The sequence below is a fragment of the Copadichromis virginalis genome, linkage group LG10 (assembly GCF_057382275.1).
Source record: "Copadichromis virginalis isolate Kocher_CV1m ecotype Utaka linkage group LG10, C_Virginalis_male_GT1.1, whole genome shotgun sequence".
Classification (NCBI taxonomy): Eukaryota; Metazoa; Chordata; class Actinopteri; order Cichliformes; family Cichlidae; genus Copadichromis; species Copadichromis virginalis.
In genome coordinates, this window is record NC_140627.1 from 5070865 (window position 1) to 5091810 (window position 20946).

General features: G+C 38.5%; 1 protein-coding gene across 1 annotated transcript in view; it reads right to left on the bottom strand.

Moving 5' to 3' along the window:
- Window positions 1–3993: 3993 nt before the first annotated feature.
- Window positions 3994–20946, bottom strand: part of LOC146699718 (endothelial cell-selective adhesion molecule-like) — a 54024-nt gene continuing 37071 nt past the window's right edge. The window contains exons 2-7 of the mRNA XM_085469556.1: window positions 13078–13229; window positions 10387–10579; window positions 10127–10282; window positions 9818–9940; window positions 8806–8941; window positions 3994–8330 (exon numbers count right to left, since the gene is read on the bottom strand). Of these exons, the coding sequence (XP_085325682.1) occupies window positions 7793–8330; window positions 8806–8941; window positions 9818–9940; window positions 10127–10282; window positions 10387–10579; window positions 13078–13229 (1298 nt within the window). The 3' untranslated portion in view covers window positions 3994–7792. The remainder of the gene's footprint in view (window positions 8331–8805; window positions 8942–9817; window positions 9941–10126; window positions 10283–10386; window positions 10580–13077; window positions 13230–20946) is intronic.

Consider the following 20946-nt stretch of genomic DNA (forward strand, 5'->3'; position numbering starts at 1 on the left):
CTGTATTCCTGTTTCATCCACTTTAATGAAGTGTCCTGTGTTATAGTAACAGTGAGTTGTGGATTCACTTAATGAATGCCTAAGTTGGGCTTTAATCTGCCTTAGACTTACTGATCTTCTTTGAATCAGCACCACAATAATCGTAAGGGCACTGACAAAACATACAAGTATAAATAAATAAAATCTATAGAAAGAGAAATATGTTTGATATGTTTTTATTAAGTTGCACACAAATAGCATTCTCTGCCAACAGGCTCAGAAGACAAAACTATGTAGAAACTGTGGAGGCAAACTTCTTTTCTCATGTAGTAATCACATGTTTAATCATATCACATTAGTTATAGTAATATCACTTTCTCACTTTACTATAGTAAGAGCACTCCCATCACCAGTTTACATGCATGTGGAATGTTAACACAGTGAGGCCATTGTAATGGGAGACGTTAAATAGATAGTGGGATGATCCTAGTGTTTCACTGGGATGCTCTCTCCACATTGCAATGTGTTTATTAAACCCACTTCAAATCAAGCTCACTGGGTGTGTTGCAGGTTATTGTTAAAATTTCCATAACAAAACACATAACAGACCGGAACCACAGAAGCAATGTGTACAAGCAGGTGGCAAACACAAGTTTTTGAAGTATTTGTACAACACATGCCTCTGCAACAGCTTCAGTGTTTCCTGGAATTGATTCGGAAACAATAACAAAGCTAATATCTATCTGTTATGACAGTCAAATTTCCCCCAAATAGTCTTGGTTGAGGTCGAGTGACTGTGAAAGGTATATGATCACAACATTTTCATAATGAACTATTCAGTGACCCCTCTTCAAATATTTTGTCACAGGACAAACATAATCTCTCATAGCATCTTTGTCGTGATTTTACAACTCTTTGACCTTTGACAAGTGGACCCTAACATGGCAGCAAAGTGCAACAATGTCTCTTCGTGTGCGGGTCAAGAGTTCACGGTATGCATTTAATTTCTTGCATGTCTGTAAATGACTAGTACAATGGTATAAATAATCCTTCACATTTTCCAGTATAAAAGTGGAAAATATATATAAATATAAAATAAATATATTACATCGTCTCATCGGGGCAACCTAAAAGACTCCTTTTATGGCTAGTCTTTGCACATCATAATAACACAGAAGAGAAGAAAGCAATTCATTCTCGATTGCTCTTAATTTCAGGGGATTTTCCAACCTGTTTTGGTTCAAAAGAGCCAAAGGAAAATCCTCATCAATGTTCGAGTGACAACTACGTGCTTTTATTGCATGTGCACTGATAATGCTTACTGTCCTGTCATTGTAAGTCAGTCAAAATACATAAATAACACGTTGTGATCATACTGAAGACCACAGACGGCAGTCCAGGCATCAGGTGAGATAAAGGAGCTGGAGACATCACCTGATAAAGAAAAAAAGAGAAATGGAAAAGAGAAGTCTCCTTTATTGCACATTTTTCACCAATCACAAGCCTCTTCTCCCCCCTTCTGCCACCCTAGACTTTTGACCAATCACCGATCAGGATGAATTGCATTACTGGCTGATAAGGATACGTTGAAGAGGATGGATGGATAATAAAGCAACATGAGCATAAATGAAAGCAAAAATATTATGCAAGCATCAAGGCACAAAGGAATTTCAATTGGCTTACAAAAAAGAAGCCAGAACAGCGCAGCTAATATTACGTAACTTTAGGTGGCACAGAAGGAAATCCTGTGCTCTAAACAACGGAAACAGTTAAGGGAGATGAGACAGAAAAAGAGGGGACACACACACACACACACACACACACACACACAAAGGTACACAGAGGACAATGACACAGGGGGAACCTAACCTAGACTTATTTGCACATGTGTGACTTTCTTAGTCTCAGACAATTTGCATGTTAATGATCAAGGAACTGACCTCACAGCCGATTGTTTGTCAGTGGTGCTAGTTTCAGTCATTGTGGAAATGTACTGTTTAAAAGGTTGGGGAAACCTGTAGCCAGCTGAGACTGAAGAAGTGACTTGGTTGAGTGACAAAATGTTTCTCCCACTGAAAACGCTACGTTGAGATTTACAGAGTCAATCTTTTGGGATCTTATAAGGACATTTTAAAAACTTACTCAGCATGGTTGTTTTTTGTGGGTTTTCCTTTTTGCTTGTTTAAGAGAATAGTAATTGTATTTTGTTCATTTCATGAAGAATATAATCTCTGCTAACAATGTAGCTGCGATTGACTGGTGTTCCCTGAATGCCTCACATACAGCTCCAGGACATTCAGCCAAGAGTCACTGATCCAACTTCAAGATTTAAATCCCGGATAAGCACATCTGGTGTTTAAGACTTTGCTGCTTCCCTGTTGACTACTGTAATTTGTTACTTTCAGGATTTCCTAAAAATCAAAGCAAAAATGACAGGGAACAGAAAGGGAGAGCATCTTTCTCCTACACTGGCTCCTCTGCACTGGATCCCTCTTAAATACAGGACTGAATATAAAATACTATTTTTACTTCTAGAGTCTAATTTTTTTTACATGACACTGTGCACTTCAGGACTTTCAAATATGAAGTTTTTTTTGTTTTTTTTAGAGTCAAACAGGAACTTGTACTTAGTCATGTTACTCCTGAGTGATCTTATGAAGTGATGATTTTCATCCATGTAACCTGACAAACATTATTGTTGTTTTGGTTAATTTTCACACACAGCTAAAGCTTTGAGCACTTTCCTAGTTTCTACTCACTCCGTTATGTGCTTCCATGTTTCATTTGAACTTCTTTGGTCCATCCACATAAATCCATCCATAAACACGAATCGATTCTGAATTTTCCTGTACCAGAAAGAGATCTGATGAAGGAGGAGCAGAGGGGAAAAGCTCTTCATTTATGTAAGGCTTTTCTCTGTTTTTGCACTTTTTTCTTTCAGTTGTAAATCAGTGTGAGTTTCTCCAGCAGGCTTGCTTCTTTCCTCCTCGTCTCCCATCCAGTACAACATGGTAGGCTGAACCTCACTGGGATTTATGTAGCACCTCTACAGCCTCATTCTAGAAAATTCATACACAATAACATTCACAGCTGTTTATTGCTGTATAAAGACTATGCAGAAGCAGAAGGTACTGGCTCATCAAACTCTCAACAGCAATAATGTAGACATATGAAGTTGGTGGGATTGTTGCAAAGCAAACAATCAGGCTGTGAAGTGTTTTAGCTTTATGGATATCAAAGGGTTGCTCAGTGAATCGACCAATAAAATCTGACACCTTGTGGACAGATGATACCATTACAGCTGATAGAATCACCGGGTTTGTTCTTTTTAGGGGTTATTTTTATGCCTCCAGTGTAACAGTGTGAGCTGTGTTGAAGTACTGCGGGTTCAGTAGAGGTCTCAGGACACCAGTCCTCGAGGCCTGGAGTTGCCCACCCCTGCTATAGAGGATGCATAGGTCTGATCTTGGAAAAACGAAATGTGTTTGGCAAAAAGATGAAGAATCTTTTTCAGTTCACACAGAAAGCTCTGATCCCAGGATGTTTTTAAGGGATTGTCATACTTTTGACATCATTGTATTTGCTGATTATTCATCAGTTTTGTATCTGTTCCCTCTGTCCTCTCCATGCTGACCTCCTACTTCCTGTCCATCTCTCCACCTCAGCTATCTACTCAATTCCTCTGCTATCCTGGTTTGTGTGTTTACGTGTGTGTGCTTGTTTTTGTGCAGCAGCGGGACTTAGTGGAGATTTTCTGCCTGTTGGTTCCACACTTCCACACGCCTGTGATGACATTGTCCTGAACCGCTACTTAAAGGAGTGGCTGGTCCTCTCTTGGTGCTGGATTGTTTAATGACAGATCCTTGTCAGCTTTTTTCTAACAAAAAACGCCAAAGGAAAACCCTGTGTCCTTTCAAGCTCAGTCATCAATCCTTCCTTCCTTCTACAAGCTTGCCAAGAAGACAAAATTGGTAAAACTTGGAAAACAAGAATAAAACAAAACTCACAAACAGCTGATCTTTTTAAATTTTAATTGAAAATATAATACAAGGCATTTTCAATGAACATAAATATGGAAGATACAAGTGCACACTGCACATTATTGTCTACAGTTTAGGCCGTCTGTATAAATAAGCATATTTGTTTGGCCACCAATTTGTCCACAGCAGTTATACAATCCACACTGGTTTATAACTCAGTGTGATAGTGAGCACTTCTTTCACTTTCCTTAATGTGCTTTTTATACATGTACAATATAAAAATAAAGGCTTGCGTTGAATACATTTGAATGTCCATAATGTACACTTTTAAAGGACACAGAGTCTTAAATGCACAGCAAACAGATTTCCTCTTTTCTTTCAACTTCCCTCATGAAATCTTGACTTTAGTCTTGAGCTTATATTCTCAAGTGGTTTGCATGAGATGCTTTTACAGTATGTTTTCCTTCAACCTCATCAGCCTTCATCTCAGAATGTCATGTAAATAATTGTAAAAATATCTGTGCACATTAACCAAAAGCTTAAATAACAAACATATGCTCCAGTGTAATTACACTACAGCAGAATATGACCACACTTTCTTCTCTTTTCCAAATCGAAATCATATTCAGTAACAACAGACATTACAAATAGCGCTAACGTGTAAAAACATAATAAATAGTTTTAGTTCTTAACTAATGAAAAGAAGTTCTGGAATCATTCAGTGTATTAAAATGACCTTAGCTATTTGGATACATTCTTACAAATGTGATTTTTACAAAACAGTGCCTCCCTCACAGCAGTTTTTATTCAAAATATGTCCACACATTTTGGAAATGGAAAATAGTTTCTGAACCAAATCTAGTTTATTTGTTTCAGATTAGAAGCAAACTGAAACACATTTGTTAACTTCCAAGGTGCATAAAGAAAGTCTAAAGAGGTCGAGATTCCAGGAATATCTGTAGTGCAAGACTGATGGTCCTGCAATAATGTTGATGGAGTCTTTAGGTTTTTAGCCAAAAACTCCATCAGCTTAAATGAAACTTGATAAAATGGCTCAAATTTGCTGACCTAACAATGCATCTCGAGGCTTCTTAACAGACTTTCGTGCGCTTTACGCTTGTTAACATTTCCCCAAATATTTCTAAGTAGAATGTGAATACTTGATATACTCAAGTAAAGAAACTATAGAAATTTGTCAAATTTGTGCTACATAACTGTATATCCACAATTTTTTTCCAAGGAGTTTAAATACATAAGTACTGAAGTGTGGTGGACCATTTTGAAAGGAGACCTGCCTTATGGTTCTAATCCTGATGTGATGCATAGTGGTGCTCTGCTGCTAGCTGATATATTTGGTGGCCTCTTTTTGATCTTCAGTTCAATTCAATTTTATTTATACAGCAAATCACAGTTGCCTCAAGGCGCTTTATATTGTAAGGTGGACCCTACAATAATACGGAGAAATAATACAAAGAAAGTCATATTATTGTTAGTTGCCCAACAGTAATATGACCCGCTTTGGCAACAGTGGGAAGGAAAAACTCCCTTTTAACAGGAATAATCCTCCAGCAGAACCAGGCTCAGGGAAGGGCGGCAATCTACCGCGACTGGTTGGGTTGTGGCAGATGGCCGGTTGTATATTTTTTCAGTTTCTTGATCCACTACTGGTCAAAGAAGGTGGCTCCTACTCCCTCTTGTTAAAAGCGAGAGCTTTATCCTCACTGTGCGGGACTGTGTGATCACCGGGTGTCTTTCTCTAATGCTATAAGCTCTTTGCGCCAGTCTAGAAGAACAGGTCCAAATAATGAATGTATGTAATGAATTTATGCTGATGACGCAGATGATGACTAAGTTACAAAAGAATGCCAACACAAAGTGGTAATAAAGGCAAACACGTCCCCTGTTTCTGTTGTCCATAAAGGCTGCACTCAACAACGTGCTACCAATTACCCCCCAAAATTCACATATTTACAATTTGAATGCTGCAGGCAACTTTAAATGATTAGTTATTAGCTATTAGCAGTGATGGGAATAACGGCATTACTTTTTTCAGTAATGAGTAATCTAACTAATTACTATTCCTATCGTTACAACGCCGTTACAGTTACTAACAAGAAAATGCGCTCCGTTACTATTTTTCAACAAACAGACGATTGAAGCTGTGTTCAGCTTACTGCATCTTATATCAGTTGCATGGAAGTAGCTGTAAGTAATGTGGACGCTACAGCGTTAAGTAGCTGCGCGCGCTCCCGCGGACGGTAATCATGATCACTGTCTAACGAAAAAGAGAGAGAGAGAGAGAGTTTTGTGACGTTTAGCGTGTTTGGAGTGTGTAGTTACTGTGTAGTGTTGTGGATAGTTTTGTGTTGTGTGTCAGAACAATGAGGCGACTGCTGTCTCCAGGTAGAAACAGGAGTGATACACCTGCTGCTGTCAGACCTGCAGGTATCAGGCTGTGATGTTCTCCTTTATAGTGGACAGAAATTGTGTTTTTGGAGTGGCACAAATAATTTGTGTTGCATCTTATTGAATGCAGAACAACTGATTGTTCTGTAAATAGTTTGAAATGGTTATTTAAAAAATCAAGGTAAAAGGTAAATGGATGCAAATAACGTTGTTGTTTGCAAAACTTGTGCATAGGATTTTAAAATTGACAATTTATATTTGCATTTAAAGTTATGAAATATAATTCATTAAACATGTTTGTTGTTGTTACAGTAAAAAATATAACTTTTTCTACTCTGATTTTATGTTTTTTGTCTGATTTTAGATCAATTGTGTTAATACAGTATGTCAAAATGAAAACATAACTGGAAATTCAGACACGTGAGGTTGTGCTGAAAAGAATGATACCAAACAAGTAAACAGTTTTTAAAGGTGAAATGTAGAGGTCAAATCAGAAGTGGCTAAAATGGCCAATTATACCCTGGACCCCAGAGGGTTAAACATTTTTATAAAGTAACGCAATAGTTACTTTTCAAGTAATTAATTACTTTTAGAATATTGTAACTCAGTTACTAACGGTTACTTTTTTGAAGAAGTAACTAGTAACTATAATTAATTACCTTTTCAAAGTAACTTCCCCAACACTGGTTATTAGTACTAGTCAAGAATATAAGCAAATTTACTGTTCTGCAGTCCTAAACAGCTCAGTATTATCAGAAGCTTTTGCTCATCTGTATTTAAAGAAGTGAGTTTAAAAGCATTTTGAAAGCAAGTTGAAAACCCAACAGAAGCAAAGCCAAGAAAAAGGATTAGGATACTTTGCAAGGGCAAACTTTATCACACAACACATTATGTTGTCTTTTGATGTCTGGTGCTGAAATAGAGTTAATAATACATAGATTAAACCCAGTGTTTATGAGCAACATTCTCCTTCTTAAACAGTAATGACCTATGAGTCCTTCAGGTAGTTTCTCTAAATAAAGACAATGGATAAAGTGTAGCATGCTGGTGCTCTTTTTTTTCTGTCCATGAGATTAGCACACACAGCGTTCCAGCTGCGGTTAGTAAATGGCAGGAGGAAAACAGTTTGGAAGAAATTACATTTAAAAATCTAAATATGAAAAATGAAAACATTAAAATCCATAAAGTAGAAAAGATGATACTGGACAAATGTATGAAAATCATATCTATACATAGTTTCAAATGTGTACAGTGCATACAGAGTACAAAAGAACTATAAGTAAGTATTCTTAAAGGAAGTAAACAGTGTGTCTGAGAGCTTGTTGGCATCAGTAAATGACCTTTCATTTTGAATTCTTTGCTAAATATTAAAGTCCCTTTGAAAAATCAGCAATTGATCCTTTGTGAGAGTATTCCCTTAGCTCATGCTAGACTAGAGATCCGGCCTGGTTCTGTGCAGGAACCATAATGGGCACGCCTCCCATTCGGGTGATGTTGGAGGCCATGATGGTGGAGGTGGGTAGTGGTGGCGGGGAGGGAGCGGTCTGGAGCTGCAGCCGAGGCTGGTTGTACGTTTGCGGCAGCGCCTGTGCCTGAGGCAACTGGGTGTAGCGCTCGGGTCTGGGCATGGAACCGCCATTGCTGCCGGCCTCGGGGGACAATGGCTGTTCACGTGGCAGGGTGGTGTTGTTGTTGTAGCTGTAATGGGTGGGAGTGGAGGCCCCTTGGTGGCGGGACGGTCTATAGCCGGCATTGCTGCCTGTGGCGGTGATGATGGATGCAGTGTCTGAGGGGGGGCGCTGTGGATACTGCTGCAGGTGGTGGTGGTGGTTGTTGTGGTGATGGGAGGACTCTTTGTGGTGTGGGCTGGAGGCGATGGAGGACAGGGTGCCATTCTTGGAGATGATGTCAGAACCCATGCCGCTCTTAGCCCATGACACACGCTTGGGAGCCTGAGCATCCTCCCTGTAGACATCGAGGTGCAGGATTACTTATTTGTGGCGTGTAGATTACTTTTAGAAATGCATAATTAGTTCACAGTAACACTGAAATGGAGTACTTCATTAAATCTTGAAACTATGGTAATTTGTTTCTGCTATCACAGGATATGAAAATTAAATCTGAAAAACAGGCTTCTTAAACAGGTGTGATAGAATCACTTTAGTTTGAGAAATGTGCAAGATCAAAATGTGCATTCCTGTGCAATTGGTACATGTCAAAAGTAAAACCTGGGTCATCTGCAAAGGACTAAAATGAATTTGATTCAAAGCAGCAGCAACAAGAACTTCATCTACCAACGCTGCCACTTATGACTTGCCTGAACTGACACTGTTTAGCACTGTGGCAAAAGGGTCCTGGTTCAGATCTGCTGGCCAGCTGAGATGCTGTTACGAATTTTAAATGATAAAATTCTGCTTGCATTTAAGCCACACTGACTCACTTGATTTCATTGGCCAAGTCATCCTCGTTGTTTCTTCTCCTTATCACGAAGACAAAAGCGAGGCACACAAAAAGGAGGAAGATGAAGCCAGCCACTGAGCCAACTGTGGCACCAACAATCACCCCCACTTTATTGGCTGGAATTAAAGAACATACAATTACTATCTCAAAGAATTTAAAAACACTTTTATTACCTCATTTCGTGTAGAATCAATAGTACTTGTACAGCACTGGCTAGAAAAGCAGATTAATGTTTTATATTCGAGTCATGTAAAGATGTCCTTTCTGTTTGACATAGAGATGGACTAATCAGGTGACCAGTTGTGCTGTGGCCTAGCAAATCAGTTTTAAGCTACAATTCAGTTTCATTTATATAGGGACAAATCACAACAGCTGTTGCCTCAAGGCGCTTTATATTGTAATGTAAAGACACTACAATAATGCTGCGATGTTGATCACTAATTTACCGCTGTCCATTGTTTTCAGGCTTCTGCAACATTATATATTCCCAGGACGCTAGGTTGTGTTGGGCATGGTTGACTGTCCAGACTCATGTTAAAGTAAGACAAATTCAGCCAACTTTGACAAAAGTATAATTTTCTTAGCTGCTGAATAGAAAAGTCAGCTAAGCTAATGGTTACAATGTAAAATGTCACAGCCCTATGCTAGCAACGTTAAACATGTCTGGCAAACAGGGTTTGTTTTTTACTTTGAATCTGTGTAAGTCATGAGTGATAGGGGTTTATAATGATACTTTTGCTAAATTATTGTATATTTGTAATATTTTAATATATATGTAAGAAAGTTCGCTGCATATTCATTTAGTTTTCTTATGACGTGTCAGCAGTCATAAGAAATTAGTAGGATATGATCGTGTCCAACAGAAATAATTAATTACATCGATGCTCGCTGTTCATGCTTGATAATAGTGTATCTGAATGTGTGGTCCATAACTATTTTTCATCACTTATTTTTATTAATAAACCATAACCAGGGTTACACTTGCTGCGTACAGTTGGTAATGTGCAGGTCGATTGCGCAGCTCTTTTCTGCCACCGTGTTGCTGGCTGTGCACACGTATTTCCCCGACATGTTGCTGCTCAGGTTGTTCAGCTTCAGAGTGCCAGTCTTCTCATCTAACACAGCAGTTTACATGGAAAAGACAGTCAAACACACATGAAGACACATTATTTCACATGTATAACAGTTCTCAAAGATGTGCTAAGTGACAATCCCAAAAGACGGTGTGCAGGCTGCTTTTTCTATCAATAATTCACATTTATAGCAAACAATGACTCTTTGTTTTTTCGCTGTGCACTCACTGAGCATGGGTGAGAAGAAGACCTCAGAGGTGGGGCTGGTTTTCTTCCACTTGTACAAAGGAATAGGTTTCCCAGAGCTGGACATGCAGATCAGAGTAACATTTCCTTTTACCTCTGGCTTCCCTGTCATAGAGCACTTCGGAACAGAAGGAGGGACTGAGGGGAGAGGATTATGTAATGTTTTATTACAAGACTTTCTGTTTTACTGTTTCACAGTGAATCTGAGAAGTACAGCTGTGCAACGGGTGAATTTCCCTTACCTTTCACATCCAGGGTAACCGTTTCAGTAATACCATCATTAACAATCTGAAAGATGTAGCTTCCTGAATCGGACTCCCGGGTGTTGTTGATGTAGAACGACACATCTGATGATGGCATCTGATGTAGGAAACCGACACGGCCCTTAAACTGTCCGTCAAACACCTTCACCTCGTTGTCGGTGTAGGAGATGATCTGGACAGAAGGACAGAAAGCAAGCGTCACATGAAACAAAAAGAAGATTAAAAAAAGGGGTTTTTTGGGGTCTTTTAGTACATAAAAGAAAGCACACGAAGAAGTAGTTGTGCATAACAGATATCACTGACCTGTGTCACTGACATCCAGGTCAGGGATGTAATGGACTTTGTATTTATCCAAAACATTTCCAGAGATTTATTTGCTAAATGTCCAAGTGCAAGACTTTAAAGAAAAGAAAGTTTCACTAACACTGGTAAAATCAGCAGTGCTTACAGAGGAAAGTTCAGGACATCTTCAACAACTCACCTTAGTATCACTGACATTGGACAGAAGTTAGCTTCACTGACTCATCAACCTTTACTGGACTCTACACAAAGTTTTACAGCCTCCTCCAAAGCAACTACACATGACGCATATCGGCAGGTGAGGTAAACAGTGCACGGCGGACTCACAGCCCACACTTTAAAAAGGTACGTTCTCAGTTTAAACATTGGACATGTTTTCTATGTTCAGTTGTGAATAAAATAAAATCTAACCTTCACATTTCCACCTATAAGGCCAAATTAAACAGTAATATTAATGTTCTTGAACCTGATCTATAAATTCTCAGCTCTCATTCTCTGCAATTTAATTAACACAAATTATGCAGGTCTGTATTGTTAGATAAATACTACATTCTAACGAATATGGCTCTTGTACAATAAAAAACAAAACACAACAAAAGAAGCCTGATATAAAACCTAGTTCCAGCATATGTATCTCTGCAGTGGAAGGGGCTGAAATACAGTATAAATAGAACGGTTCAAGGCAGATGCATCATTTACAGTAAAAAGTAAAGATGTTCTTAGATTAAAATCTGTTTTCTTTGAGTAATCTAGTCACCTGATGGTCTGGACCTTGATCACTTGCTGTAACTGATGGAACCTTGAATTCTGCTTTATACCAGAGAATCCTGAAGGAAAAGCTCCTGCCATCAGCTTGTATTCTGAAGTTCAATTACATTTGAGTTATGCACCAGGAAAGTGATCCAGAACATAGCAGCAAAAGAAAAAATGAAGGTTTTGGAGTGATCAAAATAGTCAAAGACCGGACTTAAATCTGATTGAGATGCTTTGGCAAGACCTTAAACAGACCGTTTATTCTCAAAAGCCCTCCAATGTGAAAGAATTAAAGCATTCTGCAAAGAAGAGTGGGCCAAAATCACTCCACAGTGATCTAAACGCATCATCGCCTGTTACCTTAAAGGTAAGAACGGTGAGGAGCAAAAACTGTCTGTTTAAAAGAGAAGATGAACTGAGGGGCTGCACCAAGAACTCATGCATTGGTATTTATGATTACTTTCAACTACAAATGATGCCAAGCAACTCTAATAGCATTCAAAAACAAAACCAAGAGCTGGAAAAGGCACAATAGGTTCTTGTCAATTATTTTCTCCATATTACTATTATTATATTATGCATAGGAAACATATATTAGCAGTTTGGAAAAAATATCACTTTGTCAAATTTTAGTTACTTACATAATTAGTACCATACCACCCCATTAGAGCACTTTGCTCTCTGACTGTAGGCTTACTTGTTGTTCCTAGGATATTTAAAAGTAGAATGGGAGGAAGAGCCTTCAGTTTTCAGGCCCCGCTTCTGTGGAACCAGATTTGGATTGGGGAGACAGACACTATCTCTACTTTTAAAATTAGGATTCAGAGTTTCCTTCTTGCTAAAGTAGTACAGTTAGGGCGTGATCAGGTGACCCTGAGTTATGCTGAGGCTGCTGGAGGATTCCCATGATGCACTGAGTATTTCTTCTTCAGTCACCTTTCTCGCTCACTATGTGTTTATATACATATTATTTCTAGTTATTAACCTCTGTCTCACTTCCACAGCATGTCTTATCCTGTTTTCCTTCTCTCACCCCAACTGGTCGCAGCAGATGGCCCCGCCCCTCCCTGAGCCTGGTTCTGCCGCAGGTTTCTTCCTGTTAAAACTGAGTTTTTACTTCCCACTGTTGCCAAAGTGCTTGCTCATAGGGGGTCATATGATTGTTGGGTTTTTAGCTCTATTATTGTAGGATCTACCTTACACTATAAAGTGACTTGAGGTGACTGTTGTTGTGATTTGGTGCTGTATAAATAAAATACAATAGAATTGAACAATTTGTCAGAGGGGAATTGCTCACTTTATCTTGTCTAAACACATACGACTCTGAATAGATTGCAGTTAAGTTTTGTTCTTTTATCAGTGAAAATGTTTTTACATTTAATGAATGTTTCTTCCTGTAAAGAGTAAAGTAAGGTGAGACACTAAGGGAAATAATAAAAAAAAAACCCTGTATCCTTTCCCTTCCTGAGTTCTCTTTCTTCCCCTAAATCTATTTGATTGTGATCCTCCTTTTGGATCATCTATCTGCACAGCACAGTAGTATTAGAAACCTTTAAGTCTTTTCTTGTCTTGGCTTGATATACAGTATATTAGACTTAAGTGTAATTGTTTCCTTACCATCTTCATCTGGCTGGTGTTAGGCATCAAAAAGTTCCAGGCGATACTCTTGGAATTTGGGTTGCCGCCAGTGTACCGGGCCTGCAGCTCCACATACTGACCCTCGATCACTTCTCCATTTTTCAGGGGTATTAAAAAGTTGGCCCATATGCCTGGATGAAGGAAGAAAGGGAAAAAATACACTGTAAAAATCACAGTTTTTTATTACTTTTATACACCACTGTACATGTAATCAATAATTGTAATCTCTATATTAATTTCTATTGTTAATCTCTGTCTCTCAGACAGTGTGTCTTTTGTCTGCCCCCCTCACAGCCAACCAGACGTGGTAGAAGAAGAAGCCGTCGCTCCCAGAGCAGAGGCTTCTTCCTATTAAAAGAGGTTTTTTTCTTCCCACTGTCACCAAGTGCTTGCTCCAGTTGCTAGAATGTTCTATGTAATACCGCAGGGTTTATCCTACAGTATAAACTGCCTTAATGTTGTGATTCAATTGAATTGAATTCTGACTCTGAATCATTACCTGTACAGTTGAAGGTGCAGCAGGAAACCTGTTTGGATTGTTCTTTGTTTCTCATGCCTGTTTCATGTTTGATGTCATATTTTTTATAATAAAAAGGTTATAAGCAGAATGATATTATAAGATTAATGAGGATCTGCTTAGCTTCTTTTTAATAATTGCCATTGAAGAAAAAAGTTTGCTTCAAGGACATTATTAAAACCGTATCCATGATTTTATATGCATGCGGCTCTTCTTACACAGTTTATAATGTTACATTACCACAGATGTTATCACAGATGAACTTGTGCGTTATTTGGATTTAACGCAATAGTGATAATGAAATCAAGCTGAATAGAGAGAGCACTATCACAGTGAAATGTAATGTTTATTTAAGACCACAGAGAGGCAGCAGAGAGCCAAAACACATCTGCAGCACACACGACCAAATCAGAAAAAAACAAGGTTTTCGCTTACATATTTATATGTGACACGTTTTTATTAGTTAAAATGTTCATTTAAGTAGTTGATAAATATGACAAATAAATGACAGAGGCTATAAACCTCAGTCACCGACTGTGCATAATTTGTGTTTACTGTATTCAAAGGTTTTCTCAGGGGAATGTCAGTCTCTCCTACAAAATGAGGGTGGTTTGAATCATGGAATTAGTCAACAGAAACCACATATCTCACCTTTTTTTCTCAGGGACCCATAACAGAGAAATGCAGAAAGTATGTGAACCCAATATAAATTAACACACACACACACACACACACACACACACACACACACACACACACACACACACACACACACACACACTGGAGCATGACTTTTTGACAGTGGTCAAAAAGTATCAAATGGACAAGCATCTCAGTGCTTGTCCATTTGATACTGTTGACCACAGTATTTTACTACAGCGATTTAAACACACTGTTAGTATTAAAGGAATTGTACTGGAGTGGTTTGAATCAAGAGTACTAAGTGGACTTTTCCCATATTAGCTGCTCTTCATTGGCTATCAGGCCGCTCTCCTGTGGAACTAGCTCCCAGTTTAGATGAAGAGCATATGTGCACTCTAATTTTGAAATACACTTAAAACCTTCCTTTTTGATAAAGCTTTTAGTTAGGACTGTATCAGCTGAGTCTGAACCTTCCCTTATTTATGCTGCAAAGGTTAGGCTGCTGAGGGCGCTTTACGTTTCTTCTTCACACATCTCTTTCCACTCTCTGTGTGTTTATACAACACTATTGTATTTAATAACTGGGAACGCTCTTCTCTTCTCTTTCCCCTTGCCCATGACTTATCTCAATGGATGGCTGTCCCTCCATGAGCCTGGTTGTATCCGAGGTCTTTCCTGGTAAAAAGGAGATTTTCCTTCCCACTGTCACCAAGTGCTTGCTCACAGGGCACAGAGTGATTGTAGGGGCTTTACCTTATAATATAAATTGCCATGAGGCTGTTGTGAATTGTCACGAGGACACGAGCACCTGGAACATGGCTGCCAAGTCTAAAGTGCACTGTATGTTTGTGTGTATTGATTAGAACCATGGCATGTTCAATTCAATTCAGTTTCATTTATATAGCAACAAATCACATCAGCAGTTGTTTATGTTGAAATTTGAAAGGCGTAGGCACATTATAAAAATTGACAGGACAAACATTCTTCATACCCCACATTATAGTTTCAAAAAGACATTTGAAACAAGCTGTTTATACACGAATAAAAGTCATGCATTATGGATTAGCTTTCTTCACTGCACAGCAGTACCTTCCTGCTAATTAGTACCATTATTTAGATGCCACAGTTGTTACCGCAACAAAACTATTTACATGTAAAGGAAGTGATGTAATCAAGTCCAATCAACAAGAGGCTTCCCAAGCAAACTATTACCTGAAACAACTCACTATTTCTGTGGTGGCTAAATATTCAAAGCAGAGGGGTGGAGGTCAAGGCACGTGACTTGTAGTTATTAAAATCCTAACAATTGAAATAGTTTTAATCAGAAAAAAATATTGATTGTAGGTTTTTTATACAGCATTGTGCAATGATGTACTGAATATCTGGGCTTTTTTAAGGTCAATTAACTGCATTATGGCTACTCTGGAGCAACAGAAACACAAAACTAACAAACAGATAATATTAAAAAACAGCACTATGATGTTGTGGATGTCAAATGTTTAATTAGAACTACTGTTAATCAATAACTGCCATTATTGCAACTGCACAATCAAATGAATTCTCAGAAAATTCATTTGAATTTTGAATTGTTTCTCAAAAAAATATTTGAGAACGGAAAAACAGACTTTTAATGCAACTAGACTGCTGATGATAAAAACAAAATAAAGCCAACCAGGTTTGTTTCTGTAGTGGACACAGAGTTGCTTATTTCATTACAGTATTTAGCTTTTCTATTTTCAACAGACAGTCTCTGGCACTGAGCAAGGAGCGCCCCCCTGTGGCCAAAAGCTATAGAAATTTACACAGTTGAAACCCATTATAAGCTGAATTATTCTAAATTTATAGCATTTAAAGCTCAATTTAAAGCATCACAGATTTGGCAAAATATCTTGTTGGATTTGGACTTGTTGGACTAATGAACATCTCTTGTGCTTTATTGCTTCTCCAGCTCTAAATTATACAGGTGAAACGTGAATGGCAACAATGCACCATGTAAAGAGATCTCTATAGAGAGGAGGTGTAGGTATCAGTTTCTCAGTCACTGTGGAGATGGAGTAGATAAGTGACAGTGATGAGAGAATGTGTGGGCTATGCTCCTTTGGGAACATTGCTTCTAACAAAGAATCACACTAGTGAAGCCATAAGATAGACTAAATAAGGGAAGATGTGGAAGGTTAGTGTAGGAATAAATGTTGCTAAAAACGGTGAAAGGAGAAAACAAGGAGAAGCAGAGATCCATTGTGTCAATGGCTCTTTAGGCCATAAGAAGATTTGGTGCAGCAGTGAGATAGGCCTGTTGTTTGTAGAGGTGCTGACTGATGGATGGTTGGATCAGTGGACATGTAGAGATGACAGAAAGAGGCTTAAATATAAATGCAATGAGTCACTGTGGAGTGGCTCTCTGATGATTGCTATAAGCTTAAAGGGAGCCCAATGAGAGGCTGCTGCATGTCTCACAGATTGGATGAAGGGAAGGAAGAGAAACGGAGACTCTCTGGGATGAAGAAGATTTTACTAAAGCTAAAACAGCAACAAGAGATCTTGAAATGTTTATATTTAGAATAGATGTAAAACTAGATCAGAGAATAGTGTGCCCATGCAGAAATTGTTCTATTTGACACAAATTAGAAACTCCAGCAATGGATAAGTTCACTTTTTAAGCCAAGAAGTTTGGGAAAACACCTAGCCGGAATCCTTTCAAATCTTTGCGGTAAGACTCTGGAATACAAGACTTCCCAACAGGGATGACCCAGACACAAACATTTCAGTGGGGGAAAACAGGCCAAATTTTCAGCTCCTCATTAGTGTGGATGAGCTGCGCTTCATGATTTAGTCTGATCACATGGGCATTTTTTCCCCATCAAAATCTTGCCAAGTGCTGCTTTAAGAAGATTTTCTGACAGAAATCCTTCCTGATTCCAATGAGAGCATACTACATTGAAAAAAAAGATGAAACATGTATAGAAAAAAAAACTTGGCAGAAAAAATAGAGAAATGAACAAGGCCACTGAGATTTACTCTTAAAGTGGTCAGTGAGGCATAATCTTTCCCTCTGTGGCAGGTCTGAAATCTATTCTGCTCGCTTCATGACAATTACTTTTAAATATTCCTTGGTGACTGATGGCAGGGCAGATGGGAGCGAGTTCACTGAAGGGCGTAATGAGGACTGGATAGGTCTCGCTGGATCTAATAGGGCTATTTCACTAAGTCTGATATAACAAGGTGTTTTATGGTTAGCTGGAGAAGCTTTTATTCATCTCTCTCTTTCAAAGTAACAGTTTCTTCACTATATGTAGAGATACCACTTTGGAAGCTGGATATGGAGTTGACAGACTTAATTACAGGGTAGATTTGAATTGGAAAAAAAGTGGGAGTTACACTGTTGTCCCCCAGTGTAATAAGTGCTATAGTTCTGTAGTACTTGCAAAGCTGGTGATAACCACACTGAAAGGGTAAAAACTATCAAGAATAGTGAACTGTGCAAAATGTCCTTCCAACCATTCTTGATACCACTACAGAAACCTAATTTCAGAATAACAAGAAGAAGACAAAACTAGAACGTCTGGGTTGTTAGAGTTGCTAGTTAGGGGAGAGACTCTTCTCTAAGAAGAACATGGGAGAAGGTCTGCAAACAATGAGACTTCCAGAAAGATGTCCCTTGGACAGATGAAATGAAAGTGAAGCTACTGGGTGCCAGTTTAGCTCAGTGGGTGAGCAGGTAACCACATGGCCAGAAAACAGGGACCCAGTGTAGGTCAAGTTACTTGAAAAAATTAGTTACTGATTACTTCCCCCCAAAAGTAATCCCGTTACTTTACTGATGACTTATTTTCAAAAGTAATTAATTACTTAGTTATTTAGTTACTTTTAAAAAACACGATTTACAACCTGAAGAGGTGATAAAGAAATAGATCTTTCAGCCCAATTCTACTTTTTCTTCAGAATCCATCATACAAAATGTAATCAAATGGAAAAGTCTCTTTTTAAAGCTTGTTTTATTAGTTTTAATCTTTTAACTTTATGCATCAAGCAAAAATTAAATTATATGCAACATTCTGACTAGAAGAAATTTGTTTAACATTTAAACCTATTTTCTGCACATTCGAGCACATAAAAGAAAAATTTTTTTGTGTTCACACGCAGTCTTTCAAATAAATGCAAGTGAACCACAGCAAAAAATAAATAAATAAATAAATAAATAAAAGACTCAGCGGTCCTGTTGCTCTATTTTCACCTGTATAGCAGGCAGATGCTTGCCCTGGTACAGGTGAGCTGCAGCGGTCAGTGGAAGAATCCGCGAGTTTGTCTGTGAATTTCCCATTCCGTGGTAGCGCACTCGGTGCTTGCTCGGAAGTTTAGGGGTTTTTTCGCTGTAAAGCGAAGTTTTCCTCCCACGCAGGGAACAGCGTACGCTAATATTTTTTGTCACTTTTTACGGAATCAAACTCAAAGTAAGGTCAGTACTTCCACGCTTTAAACGCTGCACGCTCATACTCTCTGCCGCACCCGTTATATTATCCATTGTTGATCTGCACACAGGAGTTGCCACGAACGTCGCACTCGCTTACGTCATTGTCATGAGACCTTTTTTGCAATAGTAATCCCTTACTTTAGTCGTTACTTGAAAAAAGTAATCGGATTACAGTACCGCGTTACTGCCCATCTCTGCTGATGACCCTTTGCTTTGTTGAGTGAACCATGAACTCTGTATACCAAAGTGTTCTACAATCCAAACTGGGAGCTGAGAGGCCTCCCATTCTACTTTTGAAAACTCAAAAGCAGAACAGGAGTCACTAATTTAGATTACAATGTAATCTCAGAGCCAGAGTTGTTGATTTGATGAAAATACTGTGCTATGCTCAAGTTCCTGTGTGTGCTAATTGGATAATTACAGGAAACCCTTCGGACTGATCCCTGTTTACTTCAGCAGACCTCAGTGTAGATAAAGCGGAAACCATGCTTTGATGAGGATGACCTTAACTAACGTATTTCATGCTGAAAAGATGGGTGGAGCGGGTTGTTTGCTTCCTGTCAGCATCTTATCAGCTGCTTTGGTTAAAATGTTAAAGCAAGTGAGCTACAGAATAAAAAAGATATGGTGTCAAACATAAGTGATGTCTCTGTTGCAATATTACCATCAAATACATCTCTTAATGTCTAACTTGGAGAAATAGCTAATTTAAGAGATTTGAGAATAAGAAGAAAGAGCACATGATCTTGGATGAAGATGACAGTGTGGCAATGATGTCTCCATGGAGCACCACTGCCACTGAACCCTGTCTCTGGAGGATGGGTGGAGATGCAATGACGTGCTCTTTCTCATGGAGATAAACCTCCCCTGATAAGGCTTGGACCACTTTCTGTAGATCTGAGGCTGGATTGGTGGTTCCTGTATCTATAAAGTAGGAGGAAAACTCTTAAAGATCAACAGAACCAGATGGTCTGGGTCCTGATGACCAAAGGTCATCCTGTGAAAATCCTTCATGTTTGCCTTGCCCGATAAAATGAATAAAACCAAAACAAAAAAACAACAAAAAAAAAAAAAAACCCCAGCGGACAAAAACCTGCAGAATTGCTGCATTCACATTTGAAAAAGTCCCCAAGTTCATCTTAGTACCTGTTGTTTAACAGATGTCTAAATACTGGCCTGTAGGTTGTTTTGGATACCTGCATCAGAAAATGTCCTGATGCTTTGACCATAAGTTGTTGCTGTTCACACTTGACACATAACAATACCACTAACGTCTACTACAAGACTTTTGGCTTATCCAGTGTATTAATATTTGATAGTTGCAGATTTTTTTGGTCCTTTAAGAAAAGAAAATCAAAAAAGCAGAACTGGGCAGTGTGCACTGTACCTGGCCATGAAGAAATGCTATAGAAGACAGCAATAACTCACTAATTCACAAGGCTTGCAACAAACCAGTAGACAACTATTGTATCAGTATTCCCAGTGCTTTTAAACTTGAAATAATGCTTTGACATCATACCACGGTAATTACAGATACTGACTGAACAGTTTTAGCTCTGAAGATGTGGTACAGTATGCTTAGCTAGACAGAAAGATGTGTTTTTTTCCACCGTCCACAAATATAGTCTGGCTAGTTCCACTGAGATCCACAGTCTGTGCAACATTAACAGCACATTTACGGACAAAAAGAACAAAAGCACCATGAATAATTGATTAGAGATGAGATGAGAAGAAAGACAGAAACAGTGGCACTGTCCAAGCATCTTATTTAATCTTTTAACATAAATTAAGAGGAAATTTAAGGAAGAAACTGAAAACTAACTTCAAGCTGAGAGTTTTTTTTTAATCAAGGTGAAGATGTCCAGTATCCTCAAAACATCTGAAAAAATCCATCAAAGTCTAAGGTTATTCATAGCAAAAATGTTCTCTCTTTCCCAAACTATCATTTTGCTGTAATCTCCACACATATGCAGAAATAATCCAGAACTTTTTTTCTGATTCTCACTCCACAGCCCATCGAGTCCTCATAAAAATAGAAGTCCAAGTTTTAACACACACACACACACATACACACACACACATACACACATTCAAATTCTTGTGGGGACATCTGATTGACATAGTACTTTCCTTAGCCGCTCACCCTAGCCATCAAACATGAATGCCTAACCCTAAACCAAAACCTAATTGTAATCCTGACACTAAAACCACATTATGA